This window comes from Callionymus lyra, chromosome 10, assembly GCF_982586985.1.
Source record: "Callionymus lyra chromosome 10, fCalLyr1.hap1.1, whole genome shotgun sequence".
In the NCBI taxonomy this organism is placed as follows: domain Eukaryota; kingdom Metazoa; phylum Chordata; class Actinopteri; order Syngnathiformes; family Callionymidae; genus Callionymus; species Callionymus lyra.
Genome location: NC_141827.1, coordinates 18,152,609 through 18,174,926, shown reverse-complemented (window position 1 = coordinate 18,174,926; position 22,318 = coordinate 18,152,609). Strand labels below are relative to the sequence as shown.

At 38.4% G+C, this 22,318-nt stretch overlaps 1 protein-coding gene across 1 annotated transcript in view; it reads right to left on the bottom strand.

Moving 5' to 3' along the window:
- suclg2 (succinate-CoA ligase GDP-forming subunit beta) overlaps positions 1-22,318 on the bottom strand; it is a 76,765-nt gene that overhangs the window by 1,304 nt on the left and 53,143 nt on the right. The window contains exon 10 of the mRNA XM_087800523.1: positions 10,195-10,315. Coding sequence (XP_087656649.1) covers positions 10,195-10,315 — 121 coding nt within the window. The remainder of the gene's footprint in view (positions 1-10,194; positions 10,316-22,318) is intronic.

Genomic DNA, 22,318 nt, shown 5'->3' with positions numbered 1-22,318 from the left:
ATATTAATTAAGTAATGTTTTTCAAAAAAGTAGCGAATGACACGATTGATAAATGAACGTCGATTTCAAAAGATGATTGTTTTCGTCTTAATCGATGCGATTTCATTCTTGGAAAGAAAAAAAAAAAAGGTCGACTACCTGACTCGCGGCCATTTAATGCGTATTTATTAACAATAAGCGCCCGTGAGTGTGCGTCGTCTCGAGACACTTCCAGTTGACCCCGGCCTCTCAGGGCCGGCGTGTAATTAAGACCGCCTGACGCGTTTGTTCATCAGTCGGGCGGCGGGCGATCGATGGACCTTTCGTGAGGAATTCTGTTACCGCGGCTACTTAGCGCCTCATATTTCGTCTCTTTTGTCTGCCGGACGAGAAGTCGTTCAAACACACTTCTGCTGCAGGTGATCAATACTGCTGTCGTTAATTAGATGCAGAGCAGGAAGACACACACACATATATATTTACATTTATAGCTTTCTAATTCCTCATTTTAATACACTTTTATTGTTATAATTAAGAAAAAAGTATTATTTCTTATTGTTAAATATCAATTGGACCTTTAGAAAGTGTTAATAAAGTTGGAATTATCGTCATTTTCCTCATTGTCAAGCTAAATTAAATCAGTGCTTTGTGTGTGTAGTGAGTGATGTGCGGGTGAGTTGTGTGACTCTTCAAGCCATCCGATTGTTGTGTGTGTGTGAGTGTGAGTGTGTGTGTGTGTGAACACTAACTGCAGTTCCACTGTGAGCAGCAGGGAGCACCGATAAGTCACAGCAGCGTGAGCAAGGACAGAACTCAGCTGGAAGCTGCTGCACTCACTTGTGTGTCTGTGTGTGTGTGAGCGCGAGTGTATGCTTGATGCGCGAGTGTGTGTGTGTTCAAGTGCTGCCACTAGGTGCTGCCAGAGACCTTCTCTCAACCCCACAGCGTCACGCCGACGCCGCAGCCATGAAACGGTTCGACCAATTCACTGATAAGAGTCAAAAAATGTACATGATTCAAACTAGAGTCTGAGCTTGTTTGGGAAATAAATGGTCAACTCTGCATAATGATACTTAATCTAGTGTTGGAGACTTACATTTAATATTAGAGAGCATAAATGTATTTTGAAGTATGAAGTCCAGTGCCCTTGCTAGCCTGGCCAGGGCCTGGGAGTGAAGTAACAGGAAACTAACCATTAAATTGGGAAGCAGTTCTGACTAAAAAACTATTTTGTTCCCCACCTTATCGTTCCTCATTCAAACACTTCCGACTTTCCTTCCACTTCTCCAGCTCCTCATCTCTCTTACATCAAATCACTATATCATCAGCAAACATCCAGGTCGAGGGGAAAAAATGCAGTCCATCACCTGAACCTGAAGAGAGTGGTTCCCAACTTGCCTTACTTTGAGACCTACAATCCCACTGTAATGGGGGACACACTGTGACCCAAATCAATTATAATATTGATTATATAAATAGAGAAAAAAAGCAGTTTTACCCAGAGTTAAAACCCAATATATAATGTAACGTAAAACAAAAATGTAAAATAAATCCCATGTTATGGATTTGAAACCTAGTCGGGATAAACTCTGGTGAGCAAAGTCACTTTCAGCCTAAATTTATTTGTCGTAAATAAGGTTCTTATTGCTGGGCTACTGGTCTGCAGTACTGCGAAATAATATATCATCAAAAAGTATCATTATAATTTAATTAAAATCTTAAGTGCCTTCAAAATAAAAGCAAATGGTTTCATTGTCAATGCAAAAGCCCGCGGCCCACTATAAAGGTTTCTATGACACACTATTGGGTCCCAATCCAATCCACTGCCAAGTCCCAACGACTCATGACATGACTGTGAGCTCATAATGTTTCACAGCAGGGAAGCACATTATTTTGAAGTGTTCCTGGCTCTAGCAGGAGAAGTGATCACAACTTTTGGTAACACAAACTCGTGCTTCTCCATTCTTACGACACACATTTCACGCCCCTTTTTTAAAAATGTATTTCGTTTAATTGTATTTATTTGTCAAGATTAGAAAAAAAAAACTTTGCAATACTTCAACTTACACTACAAACTTTTTTGGTGCATCTCCCCAGACGTGGCTCTAAGACAGCCGTCATTCTAAAAGGACCCAGAAGTCTCTCGACTGCAAACCTAAAACTGGTCGACCTCGGCCGCTCGTTGCCGGGTCGACTCGGTGCTGGTTCTGTTAAAAGCCCGACAGAGAAGCGGGGATGCGCCGCGACGCCTCACAACAGGCTCCGCCGCGCTCTCATTAGCCGACTCGCCGGCGATATTGTGGAAATGTCACTTTAATGTGGGAGTCAATTAGCGGCCGCCATATTTTCAAGCGGATAATCAGGTTTGGGGGCTCTGCCAGAGTTGAGCGCTCGAGGAGCTCATTGATACTCGTTCACGGCCCGACTCGTTCTGTCGAGTTCTTTTGTGAGAGCAGTAGAGCTTTGACTGATGACTGAAATGTTAAAATGCACAATTTTACATTGTATTTCTAACAGCTAAAACTGCTTAAAAAATCCACCATTAGTCTACAAAGTCTCACTTAATATAGAGTTATTAATATATTTTCTTTCTATATTTTCTTTATAAACGATAAGGAATAATAATTGTTTGATTATTTAAATGTTGTTTTTTTAATATAAGGTTTTAAAAAGTACTTTAGATCTACAACTATGTAAAATGTAAATAAATATTTTTTTAAAGAATAAATAACATAATTTTACTATTAGTTTCTAGTACAATAAGGACAATTTATTTTATTTAATATATTTTACTCAAAATTCTGTATACTAGATAATAATCATAATTAAACACAACTAATTATCATTTTCATTATATCCAATTACTCAATATAACTACAATTTTCTAAATATTTTCTCTTCAATTATTTTTTTCAAATCTCCCGTCCCCTAAAAAGACATTTATAAATATCTAAAATGTTCTTTTTTCAAATTATTTCCACGTTAAACCTTTACCCTAAGAATGTTTTTAAACTCTAACACCTTGAGAGGTTTATTCAAGGTTAACCCTTGTGCAGGCTATAGGTCAAGGTGACCCGAAAGCCCAAAAACAAATGTGTTTGAGGTATCCCTTGCGTTGTCTCTGGGTCAAGGTTTCAGTCACAAGGGTTAAGAACTGTTGACCTACAGTACATTCTAGGTACTCATGGAGGACCAGATTTCACTACTTCACCAAATCCTGGTAACCTTGATCAACTTTTTTTTAAAAGACTGTTCTTCATCAGCGTTTTTATTCCCCCTCTGGTTTTTAATCCTCGTAATTATCTGAAGCAAACAGGAGGAGCTCTCGCCTCGCCGCCAAAAAAAAGCCGCCCGACTCCTCCCCTCGTCGTCCAGGGTCAGACATCAAATGGTGCTTATCTGAATTCATGGCGGAACGGTGCTGCGCCGGCTCTTTGAAGTGCTCGCCAGCCATTAATCTGAGCGTCCTCGTGACGTCTGGACTGTCCTTTTAAACAATCAGTTTGACGGCCAAAGGCGTCGGGGAGACAACGGTGCTCAGAATATTAGGCCAAGTGTCTGTGGTGAAGCTTCTGCCCTCACGCTGCCCAAAAATATGCAAAATGTGAGGAAAGATCAGCCTTGCTGACGTCAGCTGGAGGGAAACACTACTAATGTTGTCCAATTGGGATTGACGCAAGTTATCATAACAACAAACATTGACACCTAAAGTTATCTTCTCATTCAGGATCATCGATTCATCTCATGTTAAAAATCTGGAACAATTTAGCAACGAAAGTGTTGACAGTTGCAGAGAGGAGATCACTTGACGAACAACTGTCCATCATGAAGGATGACAGTCATCCTCTGAACACCGTCATCAGAGAGTGGAGAAGCAGATGAAGTGAAGGACTCATTCATTCCTCAGGCTATAAGGCTGTTTAATTCTGAGTTTGGGGAAAGGAGTGGAGTGAAAAAAATGATTCTATTTCATCTTAATCTTTGTAACCTTTTTCTTTGTTATTTTTTTCTTTGAGCCATTTTCTCATATTCATATCTATCCATCCATCTATAGTATCCATCTATCTATAGTATCCATCTATAGTATCTATCTAGTTATAGTATCCATCTATAGTATCTATCTAGTTATAGTATCCATCTATAGTATCTATCTATCTATAGTATCTATCCATCCATTTATAGTATCTATCCATCCATCTATAGTATCTATCCATCATCCATCTATAGTATCTATCCATCCATCTATAGTATCTATCTATCTATAGTATCCATCTATAGTATCTATCTATCTATAGTATCTATCCATCCATCTATAGTATCTATCCATCCATCCATCTATAGTATCTATCCATCTATAGTGTCTATCCATCCATCTATAGTATCTATCCATCCATCTATAGTATCTATCCATCTATAGTGTCTATCCATCCATCTATAGTGTCTATCCATCCATCTAAAGTATCCATCAATCTATCTATAGTATCTATCCATCTATCTATAGTATCTATCCATCCGTCTATAGTATCTATCCATCTATCTATAGTATCTATCCATCCGTCTATAGTATCTATCCATCTATCTATAGTATCTATCCATCCGTCTATAGTATCTATCCATCCATCTATAGTGTCTATCCATCCATCTATAGTATCTATCAATCTATCTATAGTATCTATCCATCTATCTATAGTATCTATCCATCTATCTATAGTATCTATCCATCCATCCAGAATCTGGAAGGCTTGGGGTAATAAATGGAACCATGATTTCTGCCGTCTACCAAAAAACCTTAAGGGAGAATATCTGGGCTTCTGTTGGTGACCTTTGGCTGAAATGAACCTGGTTTCTGCAGAAGGATAATGATCCGAAACACACCAGCGTGTCCACCTCTGAACGGCTGGAGAAAACAAATTGAAGACTTTGGAGTGGCCCAGTGGCCAAAGTCCCGACATGAATCCTTTTGAGATGCTGAGGCATGACTTATATAAGGCAGTTCAGGCTGGAAAACCCTCTAACGAAGTTGAATTACTAAAATACTGAAAAACGACTGAGACAAATTCTTGGTTATCACAAACAATTGATTTCAGTTATAAGGTTTTTCACAAAGAGCAATTTAAGTTTGGATCTTTTTCTCCCTTAATATAAAAAAAACCTTTTTTTCTAACTATGCGAGCAAAAACACTTGCCTTTAACAAATTAAGAACATAAGATTCATAAACAAGCTTGTTAAGATCTTGTTTATTGCAACAGCACATGCTTAAGAGTAAATTATACTAGGATTAATCAAGACTACTCACAGCCCATATAGTAATGGTAATCACTGACAGTTCTTTTCAATTTGATCATTTATTAGGGACATTTTACTTATAGTATAGCTATGATTTGAGTTTTTACTGAATATTTCAGTACATTCATTGATATTTAAAATGCCGGCAGTTTAAAATGTTGTCACTTCTACCAGCTGTATAAAGTTAAATTAAAAAAAAGTGGTAAATTTAATGCATTATAAACAATGTTGGCATCACCATCAACAGGTTTAAAGAGGCAGAGTTTAAGTCAGTTACTACTTCAATAACACCCTCTTGAGTTCAGGGCATTTCCAAATTGAGAGGCAACACTAGGACATGTCAGGGAGACAACAGTATGTCCATAAGACTGCAAATACCCAGGAAACATCTTGCTATTCTGCCAAAAGTCTGGCCGTCTTTGCTCTCACTGCCACACCTGCGACTTGACTTTAGATTAGCGGTTGAATATACATTGATGTTTGAATGGCTCGATCACTTTCTCTATTAGCTGACGGATACATTTTATCTCATCAAATCTTTCATGTAGGCAACTTAATCCAGAATCTTCTCGAAGGCAAAAACATAATTCTAATAAATGCAGACTGTGAACACGTAAATCTGATTCTTGGTTCAGGATCAGACTCGTGAGAGGAGTCAGCCTCCAGCTCTTGACGGACAGTTGTGGAGCAGTGCAGCGGATCAATAGAGCGGCAAAAGAGGTAAGCGTATATATTCACTCACCCTTTGGGCTGCTTAGCTCGGTTCCAGAGAGCAGCTGCACACAGAGGACTCTATACACTGTGGCGAGAGGGGGCAGTACAGAGCTTTCAGAAACCTTTCCGGGAATGAGCAGCGAGTTCATGGAGGTGCCATTCTTAGATCCATTCCTCTTTGACTTTAAGTTGCTAATTGTTCTCCACGTACAAAAATACCATCGCCTCTTGAAAGTATAAGCAAGTCAGGAGCCAAATAGCCTTTCCTCAAAAGGTAGCTACAATTTCCTACAACTTGGTCAGCCAGGAGAGGCTCAGAGTAGAGCTTCTCCTCCACATCAGGAAGTGAACCTTGCGTTGGCTTAGAGTTAGGAAGTTGCATCGCGAGTGAATACATCACATTGTCACCATCTAGTGGTTGCGATGTTAAAGGCCTGGGTTGATGGAAACACTAGTATATTCTTTTGTCTTAATTTGTTACGATAACTAAACATTATGACCATTTTTCTGTTGCTAAAGGTTTTGAATAGAATATATTATTAAAGCTCAGTTTAATGTAAAAAATGTCATCTTTGTAAAATAATTGTATTTTTATTTTTTAACAGTCAGTATGAGGATGCTCTTGAGTACGCAACTTTGACTAGGTGATCCACCCGGTCAACTATAGGCCAACACAATGCTTTAAGGCATTTGGTTGATCATTTATTAGCTGTCCTAACAAAATATTCTCTTCCTTTAATTTTGAAAGAACTAATGCAAGGCTGCAATTACAATGTTAAACACTAGTGGGAGCCAGAGACCAATGTTTACAATCTTCTGTAGTACCACTTAAGAGTCTTTCACTGGAGCTAAAACCGTTTTGTATTCCTTTCGAAAGGGTTGTCAGTCCGTCCAAATCCAGCTCACAGTCCTTATATACGTCTTTATCATCTACTCTATTAGCATCATGAGCACATCCTGCTGCTATTGCTGCCGCGGAGACAGGGATACACAACTCCAACCAGAGCAGTCGACCCAGGCATTTATAGAAGCTCCCCAATTAAAAGTATGCCAGTTAATCCATCCTGATCCGGTTGAAGAGCCCGGGGCCGCCAGTAGCCCCGCAGACAGCCGAGCCAAGCTGAGCTGATTGATTCTCAACCAATCTTCTTCGCAAGACTGCAGTTAAGGATGTAATGACCCGAAACTAAAGCTTGGATTAGGCCAGTGCCAGAGAAACCTTAGCTAGAAGGACCACCGACAGCAACCTCCTGGACCCGCATGTGACTCGAATCCAAACACCTTGACGCCACTAGGATTGTGTCTCATTTGGCAAAGATGCAGCAAAAGTCGTCATCACAAGAAGCCTTCGCATACAAACAAACGTTGGGCTAAAAGAAACCAGACCACAAGAAAATGCTTAATAAATTTAAAGTATTGTCACATACAGTATTATGTTTATGACAGTAAGCATCGAAGACTTGCTTTAGTCACACACGTACACACCACATTGCGTTATAGTCCTACACACACGACTCAGCAGGGTCTTGGTAATTAAGCTAACCCACCAACTGGCCCGATGCCTCCGGGAGTCACCGATGCCACTCGGCCTCGCTCACACCCACCTACACACAACATAGCTGCTTCTATTAACATACACGGGTCGAGAGGTGAGCCAATCAGTGCGCTCGGCGCTGGTATCCTGGCCGAGGCTAATGACGTGAGCGGCAGGATGCGACACGTATGAGGGATGCACGGAGAGCGAGGCTGGGACACCGGGGCCACAATGAAGACGGATCGGCTCCGGAGACCCCCAGGCTGCAGTCGTATAATGGTCCAGTTATGAAAAGAGAGCGAGCTCTGCTTGTGTCAATAAACGCGTTTGCTTTTACAAAAGTTTGTACGGTTTTATCGATGAGGAGAGCACAGAGAGAGTGCATACCTCCGTCAAGGAGCGACAACTTGTAACTTGTGTTGGATCAGGGCTAGAATTAAGTACTAGGATTCAAACTCAAGCCACTAGAGCGAATGTATACACTAACTTTTACTTCTACTAAAAGAAAATATTTTTTTTTTTGTGCGTTTCATGTTCTTAACTGAGCTGGTAACGTTCCTAAATCCAGATGGCATCACCACCAAAATATAATCACTTGTAAAACAATTGATTTCTAACCATACCTGGAAATGTTATGTCTAAAAAAAAGAAACAAAAATGAAAAAAAAAAAAGTGAAAAAGAAAATCTTGGTGAAATTCATTAAGAAGATACGCATTTTTTAACCACTTGTTGCTAATGCTTCAAACATATAATGGTTGATATTCCAGGCTCATATTGAACCACATTACCACCATCTAGTGGTCACCGTGTTCAATACATCTGTTTATGACAGCACAAGTATTGGCTCCACAAATATTCAGGATTCAAACTCAAGCCACTAGAGCGAAAGTATACACTAACTACTACTTCTACTAAAAGAAAATACTTTTTTTTTTGTGTGTGTTTCATGTTCTTAACTGAGCTGGTAACATTCCTAAATCCAGATGGCATCACCACCAAAATCTAATCCACTTGAAAAACAATTGATTTCTAACCAAACCTGGAAATGTTTTGAGTCATGTCTAAAAAAAACAAACAAAAAAGAAAAAAAAAGTGAAAAAGAAAATATTGGTGAAACTCATTAAGTAGATATGCATTTTTTAACCACTTGTTGCTACCGCATCATACATATAATGGTTGTTATTCCAATGTGGTCACAGTGTTAAATACATATGTTTATTAACCGCACAAGTATTGGCTTCACAAATATTCAGGCCATCTAACCCAGTTGATCGAATAGGAAACAGACGTATATTATTGAACATTATAGAACATGTAACAAAAAATGTGGGAGCTCTTTATTTTTAGAATTTCTCATGTTAAATAAAACCGCAACCCAAATAATTAACCGCCTATTATTGATTCTAAAACATCAGTAGACTTGGAGACAGCTCGGCTATTCAGAATTCCTCACACAGCTACACAAGTCAAATGTACAGTTTGCTTAACTGCTCGTTGAGGCGCAATAACTGTTGGGGCTTTGAATCTTGGCCACAGATCACAGTTAAGTCGCTATAATCATCTGAAGTCATAAAACCTTCATTAAGGTCAAGTGCTTTCACAGGGTGAGATGGTGATGGATGATCTTCTCCTCTGGAGCAGAGCGAGAAGTGTGTGTGTGTGTGAGAGAGCGAGTGTCAGCAAGAAAGAAGGTTAGATGTGGGTCAACTGGGCGACAACAAGGCATAACTCATGTGTGACTCTTTGTCAGTAACCCACAAAAGAGGGTCATCAAAGTCTGGTCAAGTTTGGATACATGGAAAGTTGGAAGAGTTCAATGAAACACAGGAGAGGCTTTAAGGCAGACACAAATCTGTAGATTTCTGTGGCTCCTAAGAACGGGGCTCACATGCCAAGCTCAGTTAAAGCAGCACTAGGTAACATTTCTACTTTAATTTTCCTTCATATTTTACATAATTATTGTCTTAATTTTAAAAAGGCATGACCTGCAAGGTAAAAGTCAGAGCAGAAACTTTTAACAATAATCACATAAACAGATGAATAAAGGTTGAAATACTTTAAGTTTTCACTGTTACTTTCCTGCTTTATTGTCTATGACTTGGACAAGGCTAACTCATCGAACCCAAAATAAATAAATGTTACACGTTCCAAACCTTGCACCATTTAGGTTTAAGAAGATATATTTATAGAACCATAGATTTCAACTAATGTTAGCCCTAAAAACTCTTTTGCCACTGTAAAATGTCATACAAGTATTCCCCAAGTATTGAGAGAAACACATTTATCGAAGACATCATGGTTTTATTTTGAATACAAAAGTTGTGCTAAATAACTTAATAACTTAAAATAATTATGTTTTGTTGTGCAACTTTAAATAATTTGATTTTAATGCCTTTTAAAAGAAGTACTTGGGAAAATCATGAAAACATTTTATAAAGAGGTTAATATTTTGGTCCTCAACTACATATATACATGTTGATATTCAGGACCTTTAACTAAAGTTTTTAAAAGTTTCTTTCCTTTGTGCCTTCTTTCCCCGGGCCCCTCACAACAATATATAATGTGGCCCTTGCTAACCCCTGATCTACTGAATTTGCAATATGATGAAGAGGATATTTAGGTGATAAATTTGTTCTGTAAAATAATTTCATCTTCGTGACATGACCCGTGAAGACCAACCTTCCAGCCTGACCACCAGCGGGACCTTGAGCTCCAGCTCCCGACAGGCTTTGGTGATACCGTTGGCGATGATGGCGCAGTTGACGATCCCTCCGAAGATGTTGACAAGGATGGCCTCCACCTGAAGAGCAGATGCCAGTGTCAGTTACAGAAAACAACCAACAGTAATGGGAGGAAAATATGGTGTTTTTAGAGGACACCACAACACGGTCCTGACTATCACCAAATACCAGGAAACACTAGGAAAGAATAGAAGACAGGGAATTCCCCGGGAGAATATAATCAAGCTCTAACAGTCACTCGTCAGTTGAAAAGTCAATTCCCTCCCTGCTAATTAACTTGTACAGCAAATTCACCCACAACCTTTTTCAAATGTCACGCCGCACATTTGTCCTCATCAGCAGTCATAAACAAGCCTTGTGAGTTTGCCTCGTAATTTGTGCCGCTCGACCACACAAGCGTCCCCTTATTACAGCCCTTTTCTGGAATAGCTGGAACAAAATACAAGTGTGTAATGACACAAACAATCCGCCACACTTGACGATCTCCCGGCCCGCCTGGTGGAAAGGCTGGGCTTAAAGGGTGCACGAGATTAATCCTCCATGTTTGTCTGTAATCACTGCTAATCTGCGAGCGAGGATTCCTACGAGCGGGCTGGTGGGTTGCGAGAGCGTTCGCTAATGATGTTTACAGAGAGTCAAGGAGCATGTGGCCATCACAGTGGAATTGTCCTCGCCATGTTATCCAAATGAACATCTCCTTGTACCGGAGCCAGGAGGACGGAGAGAGGCGACAGAGAGTGAAGGACATCCCAGACACCAACCTTTTTGTGGAAAGTAGGATAAGATGCTGTGAAACGACCCCATAAAAAAAAAATATATATATATATATATATTCATTGTGTACACTTTACTACTACTTTCCCAGATGATGGGACACAAGAGGACGGTCAGGTTTGATTAAGTGAAAAGAAGCAGGGGCCAAATGTGAACAGGTACAGAGAATCATTGGTGAATTTAATGTGACATATAAAACACTTCCCTATTAAAAATAAATTCAAAATGATTCAAAACATTAAGTAAAACGTACAAAATAAAATAATTAAATTAATGAATTATAAAAATAATAGTTTACAAATAAGAAGAGATACACCTAAATTAAAAGAGAAAATACATTATTAGCTTCTAAACATCTGCTATGATTCTGACCGATAATGACTTCGTATATTATGCAATGCAGCAGTCGTTAACAAAGAGTTATCGAAGTTTTTATCAAAAGGATTTAAAAAATGAATTGAACCACATGTTCATCCAGTTCAAAACAATAATTCAATAAATGTAAAGAAGGTAAACACATTTTTCATAATTGAGGTGACTTGGCAGCTTTTCTTTTTCATTCGACTCATCTTGAAATATTTCCATTTAAAAATGTAAACAAGGGGTTATCCTTTAAATACAAACAACTATTCAGCAAGATATAAATCAATAGGATACTGGAAGGTAAATGCATTTCAAAAATGACACTCTTTTGTGTAGTGGATAAATACTATTTTTTTGTGACACTTCTGGGACCCCAAATAAATGTCCTTTTCTTGGTGTACCATCAGGGGTTGCACCAGAAAAATCACTCTCCTTCACCTACAGTCCATTTCTTATTCCCAACATCTGCTTTATAATACATTTGAGTTTTGAAGAGAGAAAATACTGTATATACTTTAAAAAAGCTGCCAGGCTGAAAGATCGAAAAAGTTCATCCAAGTCTTTTAATAATAATAAAAAAAATATCTTTAACGTTTGTATCAATAATGTGTGTCATGCAGTTATAGAGCGACAAAGTGTTTCAATCAATAGCTTATTCATTCACACTCATAAAACAGCTCAGAGGTCCCCACTAGGGGGCGGCAGAGATCCAGACGCCTGCTGTTGGCTCACACGAGGATTCTATTCTCTTCCTCTCTTCAGCTCATTTTTCAACTCCGTCTCAGACGGGAAGAGCCATATTTCTTCCATTCAAGCGTCTCCTATTGACATCCATGTATATTAGCGATACAGCGAACATGATTTATGTTGCTTGGCAGGTAAGTAAATGCACTTCCCCAAAAAAATGGAGGTGGTGGGGGCCATGCTGGATGTTCAGGTCCTAGGCGGGTGTGTTGATTTTGATTTTTTCCTGACGTTCACAAATGTGCCACCTTTGGGATGTTCCCTGCTCTCACCACATAGTGAGGCAGAAACAATATTACATTCCTACAAGTTAACTCTCCTGTCTTCATACATACCGTAAGTTTCGGCCTATTAGGTGCACCTGACTATATGCCGCAGGGTTCAAAGTGTGGAAAAAAGTAGCAGCTTATAGTTTGGAAATTACGGTAATATAATTATTATTTTTGTCTTTTAGCTCCAATTATTTGCTTTGAATACCATATTTTGTTTAATAAGCATTTTATTTAAAATATATATATTTTTTAATTAAACTCACCCCATTTGAATTTAGTTCGATTTAGCTGTAAACTTATTTTTGAACAATTTATCAATGGGATTTTCCAGTCACCTTTTGAGGTTTTTCTACTCTTGAATTTTTATCTATATACCTTTTAATTGTCACAGGATTCCAGTTTTGACTGCAACGTTAGAATGTTCTCTACGAGTTTGTTGTGGATGAATTGCATCTGATAACGGCAATAGAAGTGAGACAAGAATCTCAACCTCTCTTACGATGCTCGACAAGGCCAAATATATAACGGTGACTCTACAATATCGTGCCCATTTTTTTTTTTCGATTTAAAGTCTCAAAAATCTCCCCCCTTTTTATTAAAAGTCTTCCCATCTTCTGACCAAGTACTTCTCACTTTAACCTCAAGGTCTGGTCAGCGATTTTCCCTGGTAGACTGGTAGATAGCAGATTCATTTCATCGTAACACTGTGAAATTTTTATTCATTCATAACCTTGACTTATTCTTTCAGGTTGCAGAATAGTCTGCCATCTAGTCAGAATCGCGCTGCCTGCTTGTCGATAGCTGCCAGAGCTCTCTGGATTCAAAGTGCTAAAAGGTGCTTGCTCACACGAGAAAACAGGATTTTCTGTTGCCTATTGTAAGTGCAGCTAAATGGATTTGGACGTCGAGTGAAGACGATTTGTCGCGCCCGTGTGCACAGAATATCAGTTTACCTTTTGGGTGAAAAAAATTCTCCAACAAATATGGCTGTGGTTAATATCGCCCCGGTGGAAATCTGTATTCCTTCTCGCTGCGCCTGCATCCTTTTTCCAGACCAAGCGTCGCTAAATTATCACCAAGATACACATTTGGAGGCCTGGTAAGCACTGCTAATCTCTCCGCAGGAAAGAAAGAAAGAGGGATCTTGTTTTCTTTGTTAATGGCGAGCAGATAGGAGTAGAAGAAGACAGGGCAGGAGTTGCTTATGGTCTCAGTGGCCTATTAACGTCCATTGTTCTTGTCTTATCTTCTGCAGACAGCCTGTACTGTCACCGGCTGCTCTGGCAGGCCTGCTCTATTTGTTTTTGGGGAGGTTTTCCCAATATGTCGAAAGGGGCGAGTGAAAGCCCTGCAGCCACAGGTTTATATAAGCTCATGTTCCAAAATCAAGACGAGCCTGCCAGCAATAATCGAACATCTTGGAATAACTGGACGAGCCGGATGGTCTTGACTCGAAGTCAGAGTGCAAAGAAAAATGTAGAAAGACGCTTTTTGTCTTCTGGCTTTAATCGATTCATTTTAACCACTACTTTTTCTCACTGAAAATACTTTAGCTGCTTCACCTTTGGTAAGGTTATACCTTTTCTACTGATAATCTTGTTTATATGTGAAAGCAAGGATAGTAATACATTTCTAAATTATCCATTTTTTCTATTCTACCCACAGAAAATAAATTGCAGTGAAATATGGATCTTGTAACAGTTCGCCTCCACACTGAGAGTAGAGGAAAAGCACAACAGTCTGCTGCAAGCTAACAACTGCTGCTAGGGGTAACAGAAAAATAAAAATATTCCGGATCACCATGGCACGATCATAGTTGTATTCAGTGTGTGTTCAACTATCAAACTGAACAATTTACACTGTTGCTGGCAATCAAGGTCCAAACACACACACACTATGACATCATCTCTTTATAGAAACCATGCTTCATTCGCAAGCATGTCAACAAGACTCCAACGATGGTGTGTAATATATAACATTGTTTCTCTGGCATGCTGGTAGTCATGGGTGGATCATTGAGAATAACCTTTTGGTTAACACATGTCACGTCAAAGTAAAGGGGCCTTTTCCAACCTGATGGTCTTCAAATGACAAATTAAGGCTGAATTATATAAAAAAAAAAAAACTTTCATGAGTCAATAATGTTAGCAAAAGTTACAGACGATTTTACAGTTAAGTACTGTAATTCCTTTATCTAACAAAACCCATTTTCAGATTGTAATCCACAAAATAAGTAAATAAAATAAAAAATAAAAATCCAAAAAGGAAAAATTAGAAAAGCACTCTTTATTTTGTTGGCCGGGGACAACAACTATTGACCTTTCACCTGTTGTCAAAGTAAACAAATTCTCGAGTTGTCAAGCCTAAGGCACCAGGAAACTTTAGGGAAACATTAAATAAATAAAAACAACAGATTGTGGAGCCAAAATCAAATGTTACCTATAATTGTATAACAGGTTTTAACTGACTAAACTCCAACACACCACCAATATAAACTTCTTTATCAACACTTCCTAAAAACCATTTCAGTCAATTTGCGAAAAGAAACCAACAGTAGTATCACAAGGTTATCCGAGTTATGAGTTCGAACTGAATTGGTCGAGCCGTCATGAATGAGTGACCTCTTACCCTGTACGAGTGACGCAAAGCAGCATTTGAAATCTAAGAGCCATTCCGGGGTAAAAGTCAGACTTGGCAGAGTAAAGAGCAGAGGAGATGGGAAGAAAGACATGGAGAAGGTGATGAGGAGTGGGACGCTCGCTGGCATCTATTGAAAAGCCACCAGCGGCTCCTGTGAGAGGCGATAAGAAGGAAATAATTGTCCGGCCTGGTGGAGCATGACGGAGCCTTCTAGGGTCTTTGCAACATGTCAAAGAGGCCACGGACGGATCCTGAGGGACAGAAGCGCTTCTTTCTTAAAGAACACAGTAAATAGAATAAAAAAGATCCTCTTGTTAGCTGAGAGAATCAAAACTTTCCCATTCATGAAAAGTGACAGATGATTCACACTGCTGGACCATTTACACGACAGGCGATCGTGAGGGTTTCAGATTGTAGGAATTAGTGTCACTATTTCATTTCACTGCCTCGTCCAGAAGAGCTGATATTATGTTTAATACGCTTTACCTCACGAGAAATGTGCTCAACGTTCTCCGATGATGTAATGACAGGTACTAGGTGATGTGTATCTATTATCAAGAACAGTTGGAGTGTAGGAGTTTGTTTGAAGTCAAATTGAAAAATGAGACAATGAAAATATGCAATAGATTTCTGGTTAGTTTATCCTGAAAATAAATGGTTTTCTTCCGTAAAGACGGAGAGAAATCTATCCACACAGGGAGAAAAGAGTTTACAAAACGTAAGGTTGCCATGACTGAAAATATTTGTGTGTATCGTAGGAGAAACTTTGAGGATGGCCACTCCCTTTGTGTGGATGAAGTACTCGAATAATTTGTTCAATTTGTGATATGTATATAGAGATTGATTCATTTCATTTTATTTTTATTTTGTATTTCTACTGTTCTTCCTTGATGAATCTGGACTTCCGTATTTCCACTTCAAATCTAGTTTATTTCAATCCTCAGCATTAGTCTCTAATTTGAGCTACATTGATGTCGTCCAATAAAGTTCTACTGCCTTGACTAGTGTTGAGCAATTTACCTTTCAGCTGTTGGGGGCTTTAAGGTTTGAAGGCTATTACTCGTAAGCTTCAATAAATGATTTGTAAGCTTCGCTTATAGTTGTCGGGAATGATGAAGCATGTATTGCACACCATTTTATTATAAGTGCAAAGTGTCGAGAACCATGTATTTTTAGAGGAATATAATGAAGGATTTAGCTCGAACTGAAATTGATGTAAAATTTGACAAGAAGTCTCCAATAACTCCCGCTGCCTCACACATGATCTTTGTCAAGAGCCTTCCACTCGCCGTATAGCAGTTCAGAGCCAAATTGATGCTGTAGACTCAAAATCAGCAGCAACTGGTTCATTCCATTATATCAATATATGCTGCAGACTGAGGATTGGATGAAGCAAACAACTATTTAGGTACAGGCAGGACATGTTTAAATGAATAAACTATGAAAAGTGTAAACACATTATAAAACAAAAGTGAAAAGCCAAAATAAACAAAAGTCTAAATGGGTATGTACACAATAATAACATCTTCTCGTTTCTATTAATACAGCTTAAAGTCATTTATTGACCCTCTTAGAAATGAATGAACGTAATATAAAGTTATAAAAAAAAAAACAACAACCATGCTGCTTGGTGGAGTTCAGAGTTGTTTGAGTTAATTAAAAAAAATTATAGTAAAATTGTATTTATGTAAAAAGTCATATCTCATTAGTAAGTTTACGATACTCCCAACTACGCATCAGTTTTGCCAAGGTACTCCTTGATGGTCTGGACTCAGGCTGTGTAGAAGCATAAACCAGGACGACGTACAAATGCCCGACAACCTCACACACACTGAACCTGTCAGCAGCCCACACACCCTTATTCACATTCAAACCACTTTGAATTGGACTCAACAATTGAAGCTGGTGTAGGGCAAACATATTATTCATCCCCAGTGGGTGTCATGTCGGAGCTGACAGGCAGACATAAATATTCGTCAACCCCGTCACCGAGGGTTAATGGCTGTCCATCAGGCAGCAATGAGACGTGCAGGGCCACACCGGCCCGCTGAGGACACCGCCAAATACCAACGCTTTCTGCGCAAAGGCAAGGTCACCTATACCACGGGAGGGAACTCAGAAAAGAGAAGCCATGTAGCGGATAGTCGCTTATGTACAGGACGTCAATGACAGAAATGTACCAGGGACTCATTTAGAAACCACTTGGATGCTTAATAGTCGGTGAACTGCATGCATTATCACCACAGAGGACCAAATTAGCATCTGAAATATGGCGAAAACCAACATTCTCTCAATGGTGATCTGTCTCTCAAAGTTCAATTATTCTAATGTGCGCACACAGAAGGTCAGTTATCCAAATAATTCCAGTAAAAATAGAACATGATCCTCTGAGTCGACCAGACAGCAGGGAAGTCGTGGGAGGAGGTCCAGGGCAGGAATCCATTAACCAAGTTTGAGCTGATTTAATGAGATAAACGATTTTATTTAAAAATGTTTTCAGTATGGGCTATATTTACATACAGCAATGGATTGTTGTTAGAGAACACTAAAATAGATGTGAAAAAATAGTAAATAAATATTAGTTTTGTAATTATAAACCAGAATCAATCGAAGAGTAAATCTTTATTTAAAAGATTATAATATGCGAGAATGAGGGCAGAACTTGGCTAGTACCTCAGAGCCACGTTACATAACAACAGTGTTGATACAAGATGTTCACAGCTGTCAGATATTACCTTCAGCCTTTTCATTACGCTATATATCGTTTGGTTTAAACTAAACATTCTTAGCTCGATGTAAGACCTGCAGGTGTTACGTTCGTTTGCAGTAAAACTCAATATAGGGAATGGATTGATTGTGAGAAGAGTTATGGAGTTTCTTCTGGATTTCCCTTTGTTTTATTAGGCTTTGTAATTCACTTGTGTGGCTCGTCATCGCTGCTGCTGCTGCTCTCACATATAGCCTTTTTAAGAGCCTGTGAAAAAATGGAATACTTGACTTGATAAAACAGAAAAAAGATTTGTTCCCATTAACAACATTTCCAAACAATTTAATTGATGCGAGTTAATCCGTTTTTGGGTTATTTTTCAGACACATGCCAATGTCAGAACCTTCTTGAAAAAGGGTATGTTATTCAGGTAAATAATTCTTGAGTTTGTCCTTTAAAGTATCACATCTCAAATTTTTCATATAATTTTAGCCAGAGATAACATCAGCATGTTAGCATAGCTGCTGTACACAGACCTATGTGTTAGGAACGGGCATCATAGGTTTTATCCAACACCAGTGCCAGAGCGGTACTTTGAAACTACTGCTTATATATAGTTTAAAGAGTGAACACAAAATGTATCCGCAAAACCTTTTACAAAAAGAATATTTGTTTGAATTTTTATTTGAGTTTTTCCATAATTACACAGATTTGATGGCCAATTTTTGCCAATTGTAACTGCTTGAGCTTTATTAAAGACCGACTGTCATGGGGGGGAAAAAAGAAGAAAAAAAAATCAAAATTCTGCTCATACACATGAATGCGTAAGAGATTTAATAACCACTGACATTCTTCCTGGTAGAAAAGTAATGGCACTGAAAAAGCAGTGCAGCATATCAATGAGCCATTAAGGGTTTGCTCAGGTATTAGAGGGATTAGAGGAACCGATGAAAGTCTAAGCAGAAAATGGAACGAGTGTCTTGTCTACAGATCGATGACGGTCTGGGAGAGAGTTACTTTTAGTCAAGGAGGGCAAACTGGGTCACTGGAGAACATTATCTTTGAACCAGAGGAGAGGATGAGAAGCATTACTGTAATAAAGACGTCAATTTTACAGTTTAACCCAGGTGGTCAGAGCCGCCATCTTGGATCCAGAACAAGCATGTTTATAAGTTCATTCACATTTCCGTTTGGATTTGAATATATTTTACAGCCAAAATGTCACCTTGGAATGGCATTGCACGACCAAAATATCACTATTGCTGCTGAGGACAAACATTTCACTTCTTAATATAAAAGGTTTTTGTGCTTAAAATTTTTCTGGTTAAACGGTTCCGTTTTCCCCATTATTTTATCTATTCTTTTTTTTTTTTTAGTGTTTTTAGCTTTTTTCTTGCATTTTTAATGAAAAAGAGTGAACATAATTGCCTTTTTACAACATGATAGTTTGAACATATTAAAACAATAATTTTTTAAAAGTCCATGATCTCAATGTTTTATTCATCATGAACCTCAGTGGTTGTCTCGTTTTCCTTTATCTCCAGTATTCCTGGTCCATCACCGTCTCTCCTCTCAACACCATCCTTTATAACTTCGTCTCCGAACACATGAGCGCTTCCCTATGATACAACTCTCTGTCGTGTTGTGCGTGATTTTACCAGAGTTTGCGTCACTTTTCTCCTGCTCTAGCACTCTCTCAAGAGAGACAGAGTTGACAGCATATTGGTTCGGGACACCCTGGCGTCGAATGAGGGGGAATTCTTTTGGAAAACACATGAAGCAAGTTGTAATATAACTGTGATTATTTTCCTCAATACTGCGATTGCGATAAAATATGCAATTATTATTTTAATGTACTATATCGTCCTCTTCTGTGTGCTTTTTGGTTTTTCTGTATTCCTTCTTTGCTACTGGAAAACAGAAATTTCCCTGAGAGTGTCATCTCAAAGGGATCAATAAAGTGCAGTCTAAGTCTAAGTCTATTTTGTTAATGCACGCATTTTTCTCTAATACAATAAATAATTCACATCACTGTAAAATGCATTTATATTTGATTGTTAAGTGCATCTAATGTTATACAAAATTATAGATTATAATTGGGATTTTGGGATTGTACAAGGTAATAAACTTTGGAGTACACACACAAACACACACACGTCACAATACAAATTAAGAACCGATGTCAGAATGGTAACGTGTTAAATAAGAAAACAAGGTCTGCTCTTTTCATTCATTCGTGCCGACATCGACATGAGACGTTTGAAGAGTTTGGTTGTGACGGCTGGTACTTTACGTGTATTTCCATGATCTTGAGACACTGGTAGCATTTTAGCTTTTCAGGCGTCTTACTGTCGCTCTTCAGCTGCTACTGTCAGACACTACGTCGCTGATCAACAGGTTAAAGCAAAGTGTTTATGTCTCTCATGCTTGTTCTGCTCAGGTGAAGGCTGAAAATGAAATAAATATATAATATTAAAATAGATACCTTTGCGATATGAAAATCGCAGTTATATTGCAAATGCAATTAAGTCGTTCAGCCCTAGTCTGAAGCCACATATATTAATTTATTTAGTGTACGACTTCTATAGAAAATACTTTTGTTAGGTGTTTTAGATAATTCCATAACAAACAAAATAAAGTGCCAACATGTGTCATGGACCTTTTAAAGTACAAATATGTTTGAACATCATTTTTTTTTATTTTTTTTACATATTCTGTAATGTTTTGTTTAGTAACCGTCACGACTTGTGTAAACTTTCTAACTACTGTTTTAACAATGATCTTCATTATACAACTTTCCGGGCGACCGGCCCAGAGAGTCTGTTTGTGTTACGTGACCACCAAACCAATTCACAGCAGTGGGTCAGAGACAGTGTTTTTATATGAAATACTGAGAGAATTTTTGAAGTAAACAGGCAGAGGAAACTCAGAAACTCTCACACACAAACTAGAAAGCTTCTCTTTCTTCTCTTTTCTGCCTTTGACGTCACTTTCCACCTTGCCTTCCCTCTCCACTCTATCTCCGTCTCAAACTGAATTGACTAATATTATTATCATGAGGGTATTCTTAAACAACGATAAGCATAGTAAGCAAGTATAATGATACCATTTAATAATATTTTGTCTTTTTTCTTAAATAACAGTCGGCTCTGACATTTCAAACACGATCTTTAAGTTGCTGCCGATCATTCCTTTTGCCTCCTTGCAAAAGTAATTCTCCATTTCATCTCCTCTTACCACGTCATAAACCCTCCAAAACCTCATCATGTTGTCTTCAGTCAACTGAGCAGCCAAACTCGCCTCCCACTTTGACCTCCAGCGCCGTCGGGCTCTCGGGCAGTAAACAGGAACTCCCCCCCCGATCACCTTCCCGCTCGGTCCTACACAGTTGTTAACCACAGTTGTGTATCTCTGTGTAATGTGTGCGATCGAGCTGGAAGAAGTCTGTGGCAAGATGAGCTCCAGTGATTACAGGCAGAGACAGTTTTCTAATTATTCTGTCAAACATCAATCCCGCGGGCTGATGCAGGCCATCCTGTGTCCTGATGGACAATGTAATCACAGCTCCAGACTCCCCCTCCTCAGCTTCAGCCCTCCTTGCACTGCAGCTCACTCAACCCTCCGACACGACTGGATCTTTCACATCTGGTGACATGTTGAGTGATTCTGAGCTGGATAGTATTGAACGTGAACACAAAGCTTGTGAAAGTTGATGATCATACATTAAATATTAAAAAGCCATATACTTTAAAGGATTTTCTTGTTGATTTTATTCTAATTTGACATTTTCGTCAAATGTTCTTACTTTTATTATTAATAATTGTTGGCATAAAAAAAAAATTGACACTAATTAAATACTATTTTACAAAATAACGAGTTGGTTTGTAGTGATACATATGATATAATTTCCTCAAAGATTAAAAAAGATCCCAAAAATTTAAATTAAACAAAACAAAACCAGATGAAACCAGAAATCACTGTTGGATAATCAGCTTTGAAGAGAAACTAATGAAAAAACTTTACGGACTTACTCATATGTTTCAAATGTTAAAATCTTCCTCTCTGATATTCTCTCTTAAAAAAGTCACTCATCATGACGATTTTTTTAAATTTGTACTTTTTAAAGTTCTCCCCCGTCTGAATAAATTGAGCAAAATCATACTTTTCTTCAAAAACGATATATTGAAAAAAGAAAACAAAAAGGACTTGACCCTTGTTCTGCCTCCTTGTTCAAAGATTGAAAACAAAATTGAAAGTAAGATAGATGAATTAATACATACAACTGAACCACAAAAAAAAGCAGATCTGAACAGTCAACAAATGATTTTCCCGTGAAAAAAAGGTTACATCAGAGATTGATACAACCTGACCTGAAATTTGACCGAAGGAAAAAAAAAGAAAAGAAAGTGTGTCGGGTTTTTCAAAGCTTTGCGCTCACTTTGTTATCTGAAGAATCTAATAAAAGTCATTGCAAATCCATCTATCACTAATACAGAATGTCATCCTGACTAACAAATGGCTCGTGGAGGCAGAATTAGATATTGAGCGAGATAATGGAACAG